This window comes from Plecotus auritus (genome assembly GCF_963455305.1).
Source record: "Plecotus auritus genome assembly, chromosome: 9".
Taxonomy (NCBI): Eukaryota; Metazoa; Chordata; class Mammalia; order Chiroptera; family Vespertilionidae; genus Plecotus; species Plecotus auritus.
In genome coordinates, this window is record NC_137783.1 from 140,537,915 (window position 1) to 140,556,069 (window position 18,155).

The 18,155-nt window shown below is 48.8% G+C and overlaps 1 protein-coding gene across 1 annotated transcript; it reads right to left on the reverse strand.

Annotated features, from left to right (window-relative positions):
• Window positions 1-462: 462 nt before the first annotated feature.
• On the reverse strand, window positions 463-10,444 carry LOC308257690 (putative inactive 1-aminocyclopropane-1-carboxylate synthase-like protein 2; the record flags this gene model as incomplete). The annotated part of the gene is made up of 14 exons (XM_080687820.1): window positions 463-777; window positions 1,508-1,661; window positions 1,748-1,890; window positions 3,698-3,839; window positions 3,925-3,970; window positions 4,316-4,405; window positions 5,370-5,470; window positions 5,784-5,861; window positions 6,128-6,225; window positions 7,175-7,241; window positions 7,489-7,558; window positions 7,878-7,948; window positions 8,390-8,449; window positions 9,929-10,444. The coding sequence occupies 14 exons, from the start codon at window positions 10,442-10,444 to the stop codon at window positions 629-631; spliced, it is 1,785 nt and encodes a 594-aa protein (XP_080543946.1). The 3' UTR covers window positions 463-628.
• Window positions 10,445-18,155: the final 7,711 nt, after the last annotated feature.

Here is an 18,155-nt window from a genome sequence, read left to right on the forward strand (position 1 = left end):
AAGCTCTTTCATCCTCTATAAAATGAAGGTAGTCGCTGCTCTGCCTACTTCACAGAACCAGTGTTCTGGACTGAAGCCCACTAAGCAAGGGCTTTGCAGAGACACTCCTGGGTGGTGTTATTTGAACAGCTGAAGAGACTAGAGAGAGAAATGGAAGACCCCACGCTTGACACCAGAGATTCCTTTTAAAAGCTTTTTGAAAAGGCAAGAAGGGAAAGAGCTTGTATTTGAAAGCAGGAACATCTGCAATTATATCACCACCCTGCCATTTGGCAACTCGTGTGGAAGGTGGCTGTGATTTCATTAGGGTTCTCTGGGACACTGCGTCCCCAGCCCTAGAAAACCTTCTCCAACTCTATTCTTCATGTATAACCTGCCTTGGAATTTAAAAATAAAAAGGACAAAAAATTAGTAGTTCCTAATGGTGATTACGAAGAGTGAGGAAGAAATAAAAACGGGCCTGGGAATTAAGAGTATATGGACTTTATTAGGTTTCAAATACAAAAATAAACCCAATTAAATAGGGAGGCAGGAAGCTCCCTTTGTTACTCTAGGATTTCCAACCCCAACCCATAAAAACATTTTGCTCACACACAATGGCTAGCAAAGAGTAAAAAGAAGCAAGTTCTCAAAGATGAGAGGGATCCAAGTTTTCGAAGGATGAGCTGGAGCTCCTTGTGGATGGGGAGGACACACTTGACGCCATTGCATCTTCCAGTTCTTTCTCTATCCACTCCTGCTTAACGTTGGTTAGCACCTCAGAGAACCGCTGCATGGCTACAGGGTCCAAATGGAGATAGAAATAGAATTTGTGGGTTTTCAGGTGGGCTCCAGAAAGCCCCATGTCATGGTAGACCATGATGGAGCCACTCTAAGGGATGTTGAACTTCAGCCTACCCTTCTTTGGGATGCATTTCCAAGTCAACCCACCACATCCCTGATAGCTCATTTTTAGCTTCAATGTCACAGCATGTGCCTACAAGACACTTAGTCTCATATAAAATCCTATAACCTGGCAATAGACTTGGACTCATCAACGTTTCTATTGCCTCTAGTGTCCCTTCACTCCATCTATTCTCCTCAGTAGCTCAAAAGTTTTATAACATAAATGATTTTTCTTCACTGCTTTATTCTAAGCAGGCAGAACAGTGTCCAGTACGTGGTGAGATGCAACAGATCATTGTTAAATGAATGTCATGTTCTCATAACCTTCAGAGGAGAACCTGACTGTATAAAACATACAGGGACATCCATGATCATCTCTGCCTGTCTATCTCACCTACTAACTCAAGCCCCACAGGGCACAGGACCACTTCTGATTAGTATCCTGCTCAATGGCAGGTCATGTAATCCCTGTTTGCGAAGGAACTTAATCAAAATATGAAAGTGCAAACCGTCCATGGTATAGATGAGCTGAAGCTATAGCTAATAAAGGCCAATAAGGGAAGACTCAGCTATTGGACTACAGGAGTGGAAGACACCAGGATGGAATGTCAGCACCACTCACCGACTTCCAGGCACTGGGGCTTATCCGTAAAGGTGAGGCGGAACCAGCCAGGCTCCTTACACGTGTAGGCCTTGCCAGGGGCCAACAGGAGCTTGTTGTCCAGGAAGCGGCGATAAAGGATCTGCTCTTCCTCAAATGTGCATGGGTCCAGGTACTAGGGAAGGCAGAGGGACAGAGCTGAGCCCAAGACCTATCAGGCAGGTCTGCCCAAGGACACCTGTCCTCACTCCCAGGGCTCACCTCTTTCAAGTTGACCCAGATATAGAGGCCAGAGCCACAATTGAGAAAAGGGACCTTCATTGTCTTCAACTTGTTGGTGATGTACCTGTAAGCCTCCTGCATCCGGGAGTGATTAGTGGGCAGGTACACGTTGTCAATCCATTCTGGATGGTGATAGGGGAGAATGCTGTCACAGGTCCTGTGGCACAGAACTGCCAAAAATTCTTTGCCACATGCTCCCTACCTGGACTTCCTGGCAGCTATTTCTGTCCCAGACTGACTCTGTACTATATTTGAGCTGATGGCATCCATGTTCAAAACTCACCTCCTACCTACCTACCTACAGCTCTGGCGAAGACACTGGGCTTCTCAGTAAACCTGTAGGAGTGTTCTGTTTGAGTTTACAGCTCTGACACTAAGAGTCAGGGCATCCCCTGTAATGGGTTGATGCTACTGATGTCAAATGAGCAGGAAGCAGGAACTCACAGCTCCCCCTACCTCCTGCCTTACAGCCTCACACAGTGGGCTTTGTGGTATTTGGTGATGATCTTAACCCAGTTATTCACATAGAACCACCAGGGGAGCTTGTGAAAATCCTCATGGCCAGGTTATATCCCTAGATCACATGGAGCCCACACATCAGCATTTAAGCTCCCCATGTAATTCCCATGTGCATCCCAAATTGAGCCATGTTCACGGAGCTGGGTACCTGGTTTCTGCCAAATATCAAAGGGCCTGGCACCATGTAGGGAAACAGGTCATTGGATTTCTCCTATCTACCCTTTAACTCACCCAAAGATGAAAGTTAAATTGTTTTCTCAACCAGATTATTTGGTTACTTTCATTTATTTAATTGCTAGACGCCCGGTGCATGAAATTTGTACACAGAATGGGGAGTCCCTCAGCCCGGCCTGCACCCTCTCGCAATCCCGGACCGCCGGCTCCTAACTGCTCACCTGCCTGCCTTCCTGACCACACCTAACCTCTCTGGCTGCCTGCCTCTCTGCCTGCCTGCCTGGTCACCTTAACCTCTCTGCCTGCCTATCTGATCACTCCTAACCACTCTGCCTGCTTGCCTGCCTGAGTGTCCCTAACCCCTCTGCCTGCCTGCCTGATCATCTCTAATGGATCACCTGCCTGCCTGATCATCCCTAACTGCCTCTGCTTGCCTGCCTGATCCCCTCTAACCACTCTGCCTACCTGCCTGATGCCCCTAACTGCTCACCTGCCTGCCTGATTGCCCCTAACTGCCTCTGCCTTGGCTCCCACCACTGTGGCTTCATCCGGAAGGATGTCTGGAAGGTCGTTCAGCTGTCTGGTCTAATTAGCATATTATGCTTTTTTTATTATGGTTATCCCATAATAATAAAATAACATTTTAATTTAAATCTGTTAGACGGCATCTGTTCTACTACAGGGAATTAAAGAAAGGGACCCTTCTCTATGTTTGGGCCATGGCACTAAAGGGGGAAGTTCTCCCTGAAGCCAGCATTCATGTCAGATCCAAGGGGCAGAAGAACCCAAGGGCCATAGATGTAGCCACAGCAACTTGCCCAAATGGCAGTGCTCCCCTGGCCACATTGGAAGGTGAAGTTAAGTCATACTTGAGGAGTCAGGGTGCTTATTTCTTTGTAATCTTTGCCTGAGCAAGCAGAATATTGAAAAGGGAAAAGAGGCCTTGACATAAGGACAGATTTCAGAAGTCTTCATATAATTGTCTATCCCCTTTCCAGGCAGAGCATGAGCTACAGACAGCCAGAAATTAAAGCCCATCCTGGCTTTTAGATTAGCGCCTCCCTCTTCTGTCTACACCCTAGTGCCCCCTCTGAGCTGCATCCTGCCTTTCTTCAAACTTCCTGTCCTCCACCATGACACCTGAGACAGCGAACAGGATGTCAAGGGGCTGAAGGCATGTCAGAGGCCCAAGCAGACCTAGGAATCCCACCAAGATGCCTGGATGGAGCTCAGTACCTCTGTCCTGGAGCAGCCGACACAGCTTGTGCTGGGTGATGCCAGAGATGCCATGGAGAAAGCCAAAAGTACCTACGGCAGAGGCCACCTCCTTGTTGTGGGTATACAGAGTGCCAAAACGGAAGCCAGAGATCCCAAAACTCTAGCGGAAGAGAGTAAGGGAGTGAATACCTGATGTTCTTGGTTCCCATCCCTTCCCAACCCAAGAATAGGCTGTTGGAACTCACCTTACTTGTGCCCCAGATCACATGGGTCCTGTTGGGGTCAGGCAAACTGGAGAGGATACAGTACAATCAAGGTTATAGCCAAATATTTGAGTGATGAAGACTTAAGATCTGTATGTGGGGATGGGGAACCGGACTTGAGGTCCTCTACCCAGACCTTTTGTAGAAGTTTATCTTTATTTTAGACGGTGGTATTTCTTCTTTGCCCTCAAGTGCCTCATATACAACATGGTATTTAGATCAAAGGTACTTAGGAGGAAAGATCATACTTTGTTTATTTTCACATTTAACTCCATTCCTAAAACTTAGCCAGGTAAATTTATGACACATGAAATCACTGTGCAAAAGCAGGAAGCTAATGTTCTTATTCCCACTCCAGCTGAGACCAACTCACCTTTCCATGCTCAGAACACTGTGGAATGGGATGGATGCACAAAACACAGACAGCATGTAAATCTCATCAATAATCACATGTAGGTTGTGCCTGCAAATTAGACAGAAAATGGAAAACAACATCAAGGTTCTCTCTCTCATCTTAACTCACTTTCTTTTATGGTCAATACTGGATACACATCAGATTTTCCTACTGCCCCAGCAGCCCATGCACCAAAGATCATGGTAGGGCAGAGGGGCTGGTACCGCAAAAAGGACCTTACACATGGCTAGGGAGTACTTGGAAGGCATAGAACCCAAAAGACACACAGGAGGAAATCTTACTGAACCTTTCAATCCTCAAGCAGAGACCAATTTGTGGTGTTAAGTGGGTTAAGACTTATATGCAAATCGTTTATTCTCCCATTGGCCCTCTGAGGCAGTACTGTTATCTCCATTTCACAGATGAGGAAACTGGTTTCTGAGACAAAGTTAATACTCACTATCAGCAGGTTTTGAAGCAGGGACTTGAACCCAATTCTGTCAAATTCTACCCCAGGACTTGCAATGTTCTTCCTTTTGTCCCGATGCTTCACCATTAATTGGTCTGGGTTAGTTATGAGGCTTAGAATAGAAGACTATCTACCCCTACCAGACATGTCAGATATGAATATGTTCTTAGGAATGGGACATAAAGTTCTGTGGGGATAAGTCTTCAACTTCACCCCACATCATCCAACAGTCTCTCTTCCCTGGCACCTCAGGCCAAGTAGTTTGGGAAGTGATGCTGGAGAAGTGCTCATGCTACAAAAAGTGGATGAGTAAGAAAACTATAAGTATGATTGTTACATAGATGTTTGCACATGGAAAATACTAGAAAGAAATTGGGGGAAAAAAAGATTGGTGGAAGCTGTAAGCATGTGGTTGTATTTTCCTTCATTCCCATTTCAGTTAGTTGTACACCACTTTGCAGAGTACAATAAGCAGTAAGCATAGTTAGAAAAACGTATTTCCGGTTCTGACTTCTTGTCCTTGAACGATGGCAATTTGTTTAATTTCAAGGGGTAAACTCCTACCTCTTGGCAAATTCCAGGTATTCCTTCAGTGAGTCCTGAGAGTAGATGTCTCCCAGAGAATTATTGGGGTTGATGAGAACAAGACCTTTGACCTTTTTCCTCTGAAAGAACCAAACATAACACAATGAACTCAAATCATTTACTTCTACTTCATATTCAGCCAATGTCAGTCAGAACACCCAATATATGTCACATAACCAAGGTCTACATAGAATCCTGAAGCAACTACCATACTGCCCCCAGAGCAGAGCAGGAAGTAGCACTGGGGACTGCCACTGAGAAGGCTCAAGGTTCCCAGAGGGACATGTCCCTGGAACACTGCTTCTTCTGAAGAAGGAGCCCACACACTCTTGCTGAGGAAGTTGTAGCAGAGTCTCAGCACTGACCCACCTTGACCCATGGTCCACTCCTTACCTTAAACTTAGCCTCAACCATGGCTTTTTCCAACTTGTCCACAGTCAGATGGAATGGTTGGGTGTTCGCCTCAGTGATCTGGAACACAAACACTGCCTGAGGACCACCCATCTGAAAGCTTCTAAGCTTTAGTCTCTCATTCCCACAAACCATGAACAATCCTTGGCCTTCATACCCAGGGTACCAGTCCCACATGCCCTCTGTGCTGATTTCTCCATCCTCACCCCATCATCACTTACATTAATTACATGGCAGGAAATCTGGCCCCACCCATAAACCTTGGAATGCCCCCAGAACATTACATTGCCTAGGTGGGCTGAGCAGGAAAAGGGCCCCATTCTGACCTTACTCTGCAGATGGACATGAATCAGCTCAACTTTTGAATACAGGTGGGAAGTTAATGAGAAGCCGGAATAGAAGGGGGTGGGGATCAGAAAGGCATCTGGAAGCACAGGAGACAAGGCTGTCAGTACAGGGTCTCTCAGTCAGATCCACCACACCCACCTGACCCCCCAGACCAGCAGCAACTCTACTGACAGGGTTGGTTACTTGGGCAATCCCTGCCACTTGGGGGAATGCTTTGGGGCTCAGGCTCTGTAAAAGGTAGCCATTCTTATAAACAATATTTGAGGAACAAAACTCCAGTATCCTTGCCTTAGGGCTACACGATAGAAGGAGACAAAGGAAGAACCGTGCTCTGAATGGCTCAGAAAGCAAGATGCAAATCAAGCCTAACTTGCTAGCATGGTGGGCACTGAACAAATTCTGGTCAGCTCCAGGGTAAACACCAAGACTGAGGCCCCTGCACAAGGAGGGCTCTTTCTCTCCACATAACTCATGTTATCTACATCTGGTGGTCTCAAGTGTGCTTCTCTTCCCATCAATTGGCCTTATTGATGAACTAACCAAGGACCTACTGATTTGAATGAAACTGGCCACCTTGGTAACTACCTTCCATGCAGCCAAAGCTCATTAAAGTCTGAGACTCTTGCTTGGACATTGTTAAGAGGGACATTGAGAACAGATCTTTCAGCTTTATTTGATCTAGAACTCATTAGACATTATTTTTTAGGAGGCAGTGATAGAAATTCTATAGTTTGAGTCAGTTTGCCAGGGCTCTCTGTATTGGAATTGAGCCCCAAATCCCAGCTAATAATATAATGGGTTGGTTCTCACCATCACCATTCCCAAAGGCATACCTCCTTGAGGACTCTCTCATGATTTCCTTCCTCATTAAGTGAGGATGCGAATCCCTCACTCCTATAGAAATAGTAGGAAAATATAACTAGTGTAGGAGAGTCCCAGCATTTTAGGGGAAGGGCCTTCTTCTCTGAGGCCCAGTGCCTGTGTGCTGCTATTTCTCTGAGGGAAAGCAAAGTCCATCAACTTACCACCTGGGTCACACAGCACCATGGTCAGGGTCAAGAAGACAGAGAGGCAGCTATTTAGAACAACCACCTGAAGAAGATGCACAGAAGGTAGAAGTAAAAAACCAATCTCCATGTATGATGGGCTAGTCCCTCTGTCTCCCTCCCGCTCTGTTGGGACAGGGACCAGGAGCCTCCAAAGTTGGAATCGATTGGCTTTCATTCTGTCTTGGCTCCGAAGGCCTCTGCTGGTTCTTCCTGGACCCTTTAGAAAATGCAGAGCCCTCATGAATACATCTCTCCACTAGGAGATAAGTGAGGCTGGGAAACTGACTCACATTTTCTGGATCAAGATGGTCAGGTGCCTTGCAGTAGTAGGTCAGGAACCGGGCTACTTCTTCCCTGAGGCTGCAGACAGACCCAAAGAGATCTTGTGGTTTCAGGCCCAGGAGCCCTTTCATATTCAGTATCTAGACTTTAGTCTTTATCCAAAAAGCAAGGCATCCAATCTCATGTTATAGGGTTACTGACAGATTCTCGAGGTGACAATTAGTGTGAGAGCTTGGGTTATTTTTATTATACCAGGCTGCCTCCTAAAGTTGTGTTTTCTAGAGGTTTCACTGAAAGAAACGGAGGTAGTCAACCAAAAATCTGATACTTTGAATTCTTCCCTGCCTGAGAACTGGTGCCTGTGGACTAGGAGGCCATAGATCTGGAAGTTACTTACAATGCATGTCCTCTCCAATCAGGATATTGCAGAAGGTCATCATCAATGTAGTTCATGTCACTTCGACTCAGCTGTTGACAAATAAAGCATGAGGACAGCCAGACCAGGGAAGCCCCATAGTCTTCATCCTACTCCTAGGATGCAGGTGGGCATTTGCCCTACAACACAGGGCCTCCCAGAGGGCAATGGGGACACATGCTGCATGCTCCTGAATGAAGGAGGCCCTGATATTCTTCTCAGATCACACAAATGGATACCTTACTGAGAACTGCTTAATTAACAACCTCCCCAACAGTACACCTGGGCCAGAGGCTCCCTTGTCAGTCTACCCAAAATATACCCATCCAAAGAATACCTCGGAACACTCAGAAAATCCAGGAGATGACATGTGCTATTCTAGAAGCTGTTTCCCCACTCCCTTTCCTAATGGCCTAGGTCCTACTCCTATAGCTACCACATGCTAGGGGCCTGGGCCTGAATATGGGCCCTAGCAAGCCCGGAACGTGGCTTACCCTTTCAGTCAGCAGGTCAATGCAGAGCTTGTTCTCACTGAGGCCAAGGTTAATGAAGCCCTGCAGATGGAAGGAATCTGAGATCAGTCCTCCTTCCCTGCCTAGATAAACCCTTTAAACATGTCAAAAAGTACTCTTCCCAGATAATTTCCAAAAGGGAGAGCTCACTGTCCCATGAGGCAATTCAATCCACGTTTACGTGTTTGAAAGTTTCCCACAGCCCCAAAATCGTACAGTTTGCAAATATCCCCCTTTAGAGCCATAGAGATAAATAGTTATATTACATACCAGTGACCAGTCACTTGGTTCTTATTGACTAGAGTCAATAGGCTCTCATTAGGCTAAGTGCTTCTTGTTCATTGCCTTCATTCTCACAACTCCTAAGAAAAGGGTTCTGTGATGATTCCTGCTTTAAAGGGAGTGAAGCTAAGAAAGGACAAGTAAATTTTCTCAAGGAAAGACACCAGAGAGAAAGAGGGGAACTCTTCACCTTTCTTAGGCATGTCACTCTATTTGTGCCCATTCCTTTATCTATAAGGATCAATACCATCTATTTATACCACCAGGAAGAATAAGCAAGAGAGCACAGTACTTGGCACAGGACTCAGTAAAAACTTAGTCTCTAGTTTACCCTTTTCATATGACCTTGGTGATGGGCAGACTCTACCTGCTTGCCCAGAGCCTGGATCCATAAGTACCACATACCAATCTCTTGTTATTCCCATTTCCATGTGCAGGCCTTTCAAGTTATTAGAGGAGCTATAGTTCCTCAGAGTCCAAGGAGGTACCTGATTCACTTGGCCCCCAGAAAAGCAAATGGCCATTGAGCACATTGTCACTCAGCTAGAAGCAGAGAGATGATATACTCATTCTGTCCTCCAGCCTGTGACTGGAGAGCTGTTGTGAACATCCCTTGCTGGAAGCCTTTCATTGACTCCCTGTCACCCTTTGGATAATACCCTACCCCTCTCCACACTTCTTGTCAGAGCCCTCATTGGCTGTACTTTTGTCCACATGGGCCTCCTTTTCCATTCACTCCAAGCCCTTCCCACCTAAAGCTTCACACATGCTGTTGCTCCCCCCTTCGCCACCCCCCACCCCCGCCTAGAGGACCCCGCATCCCACTATCTCTGGCTGATTCAGTCTTTAAGACACCTTTCCAGACCACCCAAACCTGGTATCCCCTTAGTGCTCTTTGAAACATCATTAATCTTTGTATCCTCATGGCTGATGACTATCATTTCTAGACTGGGTCCCATGAGAAAGGACCACTTCTACTGTGACCACAGTGACTCCTAGAAGGTAAGAGCAGGGACTAGGGAAAGCAGAGGGGAAGAAGGGAACCCAGTCTCAGCCCTCCACCTTTCTTGGGCATGTCATTCTATTTTGTGCCCATGCCCTTATCCATAAAGAGAGAATACCATCTACTTCATAAGGCAGGGAAGAGTAAGCAAGAGAGCACAGTACCTCGCACACGACTCAGTAAATCCTAGTGACTGGTCCTCTCTAGTGTGCCCTTCCCACCACCCACATCCTCACCAAGGCGTTCTTGTCCTTGTGGTATTTGTCTCCTTGGTAGGCTATGAAGTCCTGGAAATTGGACTGGTATAAGGCAGAGACGTCAATCCCACGGTTGGATAGGTCACAGCTGATAAATGCAGTTTTCGAATCACGCAGTTGGTGACTTAGCTGGTCAGGCTCCCTGGATGACTGGGCCTGTTGCCCACCTCCAGCACCACCCCTTTGGTCTAGGGAAAGGTGAGGCAGTTGGAGCTCCAGGCTACTTGAGGCTCCGGAGTGTAAGAGGTTGACCACCTCACACATTAAATGGACAAGGATGGCTTCCTGGTCCCTGATGTTCTGACTGTGCTGTTGCTTCTCCTGCTGCAGGTCCTCCTGCTGGTGCCTGCTCTCCAGCTGCAGGATGTACTCATTTACAATCTGCCGCAGGCGCATTATCAGCTCCATTACCCGGGGGTGGGGCTTCTGGGTTTTGAGGCCATGGCCCTTTATTTGGCCACAGGGCTTGTGGAGGCTGTCTGATTGGTGACTCATAGTCTGGGTCTTGGTTGTGGTCTCAACAAGCTTTCCTGAACCTGCAGAGAAAGAGAGAGACTATGGACTGTAGCAACATAGACTCCCCTTACCTTCAGGTGCAGGCCCGCGCAGGGGAATTCTAGCATGTATTTAAAATAATTTATTGTTCCAATACTATTTACACTGTGCTAGAGAAAAGGAAAAGAATCCACATCCAATATAATAAAAGGCTAATATGCAAATTGTCCCCTCAGGAGTTCGACTGACCAGGAGTTCTACTGCTTACTATGACGTGCGCTGACTGCCAAAGGGCAGCATGGAACGAAGGAGAGCCCTGGTTGGCAACTGGCAGCCAGGGGAAGGAAGGCTCCGATCCGCCCGGATCACTGGCCAGGCCTAGGGACCCTACCCGTGCACAAATTCCGTGCAGTGGGCCTCTAGTCCTATCTAATAAAGTGGGGATATGCTAATTGACCCTCACACCATCGCAAAGATGGCGGTGCCCACAGCCAATAAGGAGGTAATATGCTAATTGACTACCATGCCTTTAAAGATGGCGGCGCCCAGTCCCCTCAGCCCCACTGGGGCAGTAGGCGTGCAGCAAGGCCAGGCTCACCCTGCGTGCCTGCCTCCAGCGTCCCCCAGTCCCCTCAGCTCCCTAGCCGCCCAGGGCCGGCCCGAGGTGCAGGCAAGCCTTGGATGGCAGCTGCCCAGCCACCCAGGGCTGCCCAAGGCTCAGGTAACCAGGGCTGGCCGAGGCTTGTGCTGCTGGCTTGGCAGCAGCAGAGGTGTGATGGGGCGTTCGCCTTCCCCTGATCGCCGGGTTGCCTCCTGCCCCTGAGGGCTCCCAGACTGTGAGAGTGGGCAGGCCGGGCTGAGGGACCCCCCTCCAGTGCATGAATTTTCATGCACCGGACCTCTAGTTTTATAATAAAAAATAGTGACATCAAATTTAATGAAGTTTAAATGAAGAACTATGAATGAATCTCACATGTGATTACATTATCAGTACTTAAAAGCTGAATAACACTTAAATCCAACAGCATCATAAGATAACCTGAGAATGAAAGGGTAGTTCAATTCTACATTTATATTAACTTCATTAATAAATCATAAAACGATAAAAATCACTTCACCTATAGATGCTAAAAAGACACTTGACAAAAGTAGACACCCATTCTTGAATTAGGAAATTTACTGAGATGAATGGATTTCTCTTTAACATAAGACAGTCTCAGCCAAAACACCAGCTTCCTACTTAATTGGGAAAATCTGAAGAGTTTGAACTTCTAAATGAATTATTAAGCCATTCATTCATTGTCAGTGTTAAATATCTTACATGTGCAGGGTTAGAACTTGGGGATTTGGTTTTGTTTTCTGCAGATTGTTACAACTGATGGATTTAATGAAGTTTAACAGATGATTTACAAGATAATTTGGTATAGTTATAGAATAGGGGCCCACCTCATGTTTCTGCAAATACAGTTTTATTGTAACATAGCTACACCTATGTGGCACATATATGCCAGGCAGAGTTTGATAGTAAATGCTAGATCCCATTTTCAATCTGGATCATTTACCTAATTAGTGAGCCTAACGACTGCTCAGAAGCTCCATCTCCATACAGCTTTGTTTTCATTTAATCCTAAATGCTGGGAGGTCAGAATTCTCCCCAACTTTCAGATAGAGCAATCTACATATTAAAAAAACAAGCAACCGGAACGATGGAACAGCCGGAATGACCGGTCACTATGACGCGCACTGTGGAGGCCAACCAGCCAGATCAGGGCCCGATCAGCTTCCCCAACCTCCCACAGCTCCTCCCCCCGGCTGGCCTGGCCCCCAAGAGCCCACCCCCACCCTGATCAGGGGCAGGGCTGGGTGGTTAACCTCCCGTGTCCCCTCCCCCCCATCAGCCCTGTCTAATGGCCCCCATGATGGCAGGTTTGCTGACCCCCATCCATGCACAAATTTGTGCACTGGACCTTTAGTTAAGGACACAATTTATTAAAGTCCATTGAATTTAATGAGGTCGCCCAATATATCCAGGATGAGAATGAGTGGTGCAGGTTACTTTGGAGGACACAGAACCCTCTGAAAACACAATATTATCAATGGCAAGCTCTGGTCTAAGGTCTTTGTACACACACGTGATTGAATCCTGAGCACGACTCTATGAGGAGAGCACCTCCATTAGCCTCACTTTACAGATGAGAAAACAGAAGCCCCAAAGCACGAGGTAACACAAGTTTGGGACAGGGGAGCTTTAAAACCAAGTCCACTACCCTCAGACCCCACTGCCCTCTGAAAAACCCCTCCTCAAGGCCTCTTTCTGGAAGGATGCACATGGCATTCACTCCTTGGGAAGCATAAGCCTAATAAGTCCATGAGTGCCCAACCCCACTGGCCGGAGGGGGTCCAGGAAGCCCCAGGGAGTGTCTGGTCCAAAGCCACCCTCTTACTACACATCCCACGGCTCTCCCAACCCTGCCACCAACACTTACGTGGGTCTCTGTTTCCACTCATCTCTTCTTTGGTCCCAAATCCTTATGCCCAAAGAAATCAACCTTGACCACCAGGGCTCAGGCACCGCTCCAGGGTCCTCCTCCTCTCACTAAGCTTGATTCCTGTGTTGGGCCTGCAGCTCTGCTTTTAAGAAGAAGAGCTATTCAGGGCAACAATGAGATTCACCTTTTCCCTTCCTAGGGGATATCTCCAGGAGCTCACTATTACCTAAAATGGCCTTCCTTGGCCCCATTACAGAGCAAGGGTCTGCTATGCCCACACCTGAGGTCACCCCACCTTGGAGCTGTGGTTCTCAAACTTTGGTGGCATTGGCCCCACCTGGAGAGCGAAGAAAAACCTACGGGCAGTTGGAGGTAGGCTAGGGCCAGGGTCAGGGAAGTATCTCAAGATCACCAGGTGCTTTGAATACCTACCAGCCTTTGAGAACCACTGGGCCAAGTGAATCTCAATGAAATCACAAATGAGCTGTGTCTCTGAAAAGACAGATTGAGAGCAATCTGAAATGGTGAGCCTAGGGCAGAGGGACAACTTGACAAGGAAGCCCTGGAGTGATCTCCAAGAGGATTGGGCCCAATCCCCATCCCTAACTGGCTCTGTGTCCTTGGCAAACCTCCCTAGCCTTGCGGGTCCTCAGTCTCTCCTTGTTAAAGGGGGGAGAGGGTGACATCCAGCTCACAGAGGGTGATGTGAAGGCTCAATGGGAGGACATGCCAAAATGACAGGTAGAACTGCCCCATGACTGTGCCTGTGTCACCCTGGTCAGCTCCCGTCCTTCCTTCCTTGGAGCTTGACAAACAGAAGAAGACCCAAAGCAGCCTGTGGTCTGAAAATACCCTGCCTTGTGACTCTTCTCCAACGTCAGTGAGTGCGTGTTTAACATGCAGGTGCCTGGGCTCCACTCAGGGTCTGAGTCAGGAGGTCATCATTGGGCCCAGGGGTCTGCACGGTGAAACTGCCTCCAGTATAGAGCATGCTAGGTGGGCAGGGCTCAGGCCTCCGCTCTAGCTGGGCTGCAACGCCCGTACTGCTCTGCTCCCAGACACCGCCTGGCTCACCCCCCCCTCCTCCTTCCAGTCTTTCCTCAAATCACCTTCTCCTCTGGCCACCCAGGTAATTCCACACGCTGCTCTACCTCCCACACAGCACTTCCCCTGGCCATTCTACCTTTCTTTTTTTATAGCACTTTCTCCCTTCAAGTGTACTGCAACTTTACTTACCATGTTCCAGTTTCTTTTCAGTTCCCCCTTCTAAACTTCATGAGAGCAAAGGTCTCAGATTGTTTTGTTTATTGCTTTTTCTCAAATGCAAAGAACCATATTGGCTATTGGGGAGCTCAGTAACATTTACAAATGAACAAATGAATGAATGGATGCATGATACTATAATGCGATTATCCGAGGTCTGAGTCCCATTCTGGACCACAGGTTTCTCAGCTTCTGCGATCATTCCAAGGCACAGAGTGGGTTCTTGGTTAGGGTTTGTTGGTGGTTACTGGTCACTAACCAATGAGTGACTAAAGACGAGAATGGATGAATCAATCAGTTTTTGGGCCCAGGTGAATGCTGACAGTGGAATGATTTGCCCAGAGGAAAACCCTCATGTTCCCCAACCTCCTGCATTTCCCACCACTCGCTCAGCTGATGCTCTCTCCTAGCAGTGGACCCCCCTCCCAGCACAGCGCCGTCCCATGGATTTGCCAAAAGGGGTCGCTGAATCCTAACTTTCCGTCCTGGCTCAGAAAACTCAGCTACAGCTGAGGACTCAGAAGCCAGGGTGAGAGTGGAAGGGAAGGCCTGGGAAGGCCCAGAACCCCTCCTAGAGCCGCCAGTGTGTCTTCTGCAAGTATCATGTCCAATAAGGTTCTGGGCACCTGGCTGGGCTCTGACCTTGGCACTCATACCTAACTAGACTGTAAAGCCCTCACAGAGAGAACACCTGTTTGCTTGTACCTTCCTTTAGCCTTAAGGCCTGAGCAAAAAGTAGGTGTCAAGTAGCTACTTTTGGTTTTCTTGTTTGCATCTGACATGGGAAAACAGGTGACAGACAATGGATAGCATATATAAATAAGTGGACTTGGATAAGTTCTGTGAAGAAAACCCATGCTGAGTAAGGGACTGAGACCAAGAGAGAAGGCTATAGAGATAGGGTAGTTAGAAAGAGACCCCCAGGAAGGGAAGGAGCAAAGCATGTGGACCTCTGGGAATAGTGTTCCAGGCAAAACCCAGCAAGTGCAAAGGCCCTGAGGTGGCAGCATGTATTTGCTGTATTTGAGGAAAAGACCACACAAGGTGTGATGAACCTTGATAAGGACTTTGGCTTTTCTCCTGAGCATGATGGGAAGACAGGACAGAACTTCCAGAGCTGCTATGTGAGTGATTAACTGCCTTGTGGGACTGGCTGGGGTTCACAAGCCCGTCAGGACGCCTCGGGCAACGGGAGAGATGTTTCTGGCTTGTACTCACTTGTTATTACTACAATAGGTCCCCGCTGCTCCTAGAAAGCCCAAGGCCTTCATCTGAAGTCTGTGGAGCTGCAGGATAACATTCTCAACCAGGGACACCTGGGAAGCCCCACCCCCCACCAATGCCAAGTTTCACCTCTGCCCCACTGATGGAGGGGATGAGCATCACTCAGTAAGAACCACTGTTTCAAGGGCCTGTGGATGGACTTCTCATCCCACCCCATATTTAATCTTCATGTACATTTGGTATAAAAGGGATGAGAACTCCAGGTGGTTGACAACAGCTCCATACAGAGCACACTGCCCACCCCACACCCCACACCCCACACCCCATACCCTACAACCCACACTCCACACCCCACACCCCACACCCCACACCGCACACCCCACACCGAAAGAGATGGCTTTCATCAGATACCCCCAAAGATCCAGATTCATATTCTAAGGTAGAGGGGTTCTGCCAGGGAAAGCTCATTTAGAACCTACCACCCGGGGTGCTCACTGCTCCCTTCACCGCCCCCCCCCCCCCCCGACCTCCCCAGTTCCTTTGCTTTGGCTCCTCCATCTCTTCCCTCTGCCTGGATTTCTTTTGATGGAGCATCTCCTTCCTTCTAGCACTTGGTCCGCTGCCAGCCTTCAATACCTCTTCAAATATGAGTAACCCGTTCTCCTTCCAGACCTGAGGCTCTGTTAAGTCAGTCTTTTCTGGGCTCTTTCTCTTTGCTTTCCCCAGGGTCTTCCTGCTTCTTCTGCCCCAGAGGAGTTGGTTCCAACCACCCCGTCCTCCCCAGCCCAGGACTCAGTATAGTGCTTAGGACACGAAGAAAAGGTTTGGTGGTTGTTTTATTAAATACTAGAGGCCCACTGCACGGAATTTGTGCACGAGTAGGGTCCCTAGGCCTGGCAGGTGATCAGGGCCAATCGGGGCCTTCCTGCCCCCAGCTGCTGGCTGCCTGCCAGGGCCTTCCTTCATTCTGCACAGCCCCCTGGTGGTCAGCACACATCATAGCGAGTGGTCAAATTCCCAGTTTGAACTCCCGAGGGGACAATTTGCATATTAACCTTTAATTATATAGGATATTTTTATTGATTTCAGAGAGGAAGGGAGAAAAAGAAACATCAATGTTGGGAGAGAATCATCAATCGACTGCCTCCTGCACCCCCACAATGGGGATTGGGCCCGCAATCTGGGCATGTGTCCTGACCTGGAATCGAACTACGATCTCCTGGTTTATAGGTTGACGCTTAACCACTGAGCCACATTGACTGGGCACGAAGAAAGGATTTGATTTCATTTCCAGGTACACTATCTCTGCTTGTCACCCACACTTCAGCGGCCAGGAGCCCCTTCAGGAGCCCTGGTCCTGGGATAAAGGCCAGGCCACCTGGGCCTGGGTGTGCTGGGGAGAACATGCAGGAGAACGTAACAGGGGGTGCCTGGGGGGCCTGGCTCCCTGAGGACAGCACTGTCTGGCTTTGGCAGGCACTGAGCTCATCTGCTTCTTGTCTGGACCTGATGGCTATGGTCCTGAGAAGTTTCTCTTTCGGTGTGGGGTGTGGGGTGTGGGGTGTGGGGTGTGGGATGGGCAGTGTGCTCTGTATGGAGCTGTTGTCAACCACCTGGAGTTCAAGGCACAGTTTAAGGCCCATCTCAGCCACTTGCAAACCGTGTGGCTGTAAGTTATTAAGTATCTCTGGGATCAATGTCTCATGTGTGAAGAGACATGAGGGAACAGGAGTTGAGAAGATTATGTGAAATAGCGGATATGAATTTGATCCCTTTGTTCCATATTCTTTCCAGGCCCAGCCCCTGTCCCCTGGGTCCAGCATGGCATCTCCCTGAGCAGCTTCCTGCTTCCCTGGCTGCTCCCAGGACACCGCCCCCTCCCCCACCAGCTCCTCAGGCCCAAGGAACCCATGGGCCCGGCTGAGCCACTTTGGAAGGGGCTGCAGTGCAGGGCTCTTCCTGCCCGACCCCTTCCTTCTCTCTTCTCAGCCAGGGCCACAGCCTGCGGGCCCGTCCGCCTCCTCCCGCTCCTGCCCGCTGTCCTTCACAGCTGTTTCCTCAAATAGGAGGAGGGTAATTCACCTGGAAGGGAGAAGCCTGGCGGGCACAGGTGTGAGACATTTCAGTGTCTGCTTGTCCGAGGACATGAACTGCCAGGGAGAAAGCCGAGGTGCTAACCCATGGAGCCCCTGCCTTGGTTTCTCTCCAACACCTTGACTCTCAGGAAAAGCAGGCATCTCCCAAGGTGGCCACCGCCCAGCCCTCAGAGTCCCCAAGGCCACAGTGAAGGAAGTTGCAAGGACAAGTAAACAAGGGGCAGGAACCCCCATAGACACACTGGGGGAACCAGGCAGACACCTGGCTCTTCAGGAGCAGACGGGGCCCAGGAGCCTCCAGACAGGACTGGGGGTGCGTGGGGGTGGCACGCTAACAGTGGTTTTCTTCTTCTCTGCCCCAAGTCCTTTCCACACAGTCTCACACTGACTCCTCCCAAATGCCCACACGGCCAGTATTACAATCCCCTCTAAAGCCTAGAGTTGGTCTCCTCATCAAAGAAACTGTAACAAAGGCCATGGGGACAGCATTCTCATGCCCGTTTTGCTGATGAGGAATCCAAGGTTAAAAACGTGAGGTGATGCCCTAACCGGTTTGGCTCAGTGGATAGAGCGTCGGCCTGCGGACTGAAGGGTCCCGGGTTCGATTCCGGTCAAGGGCATGTACCTTGGTTGCGGGCA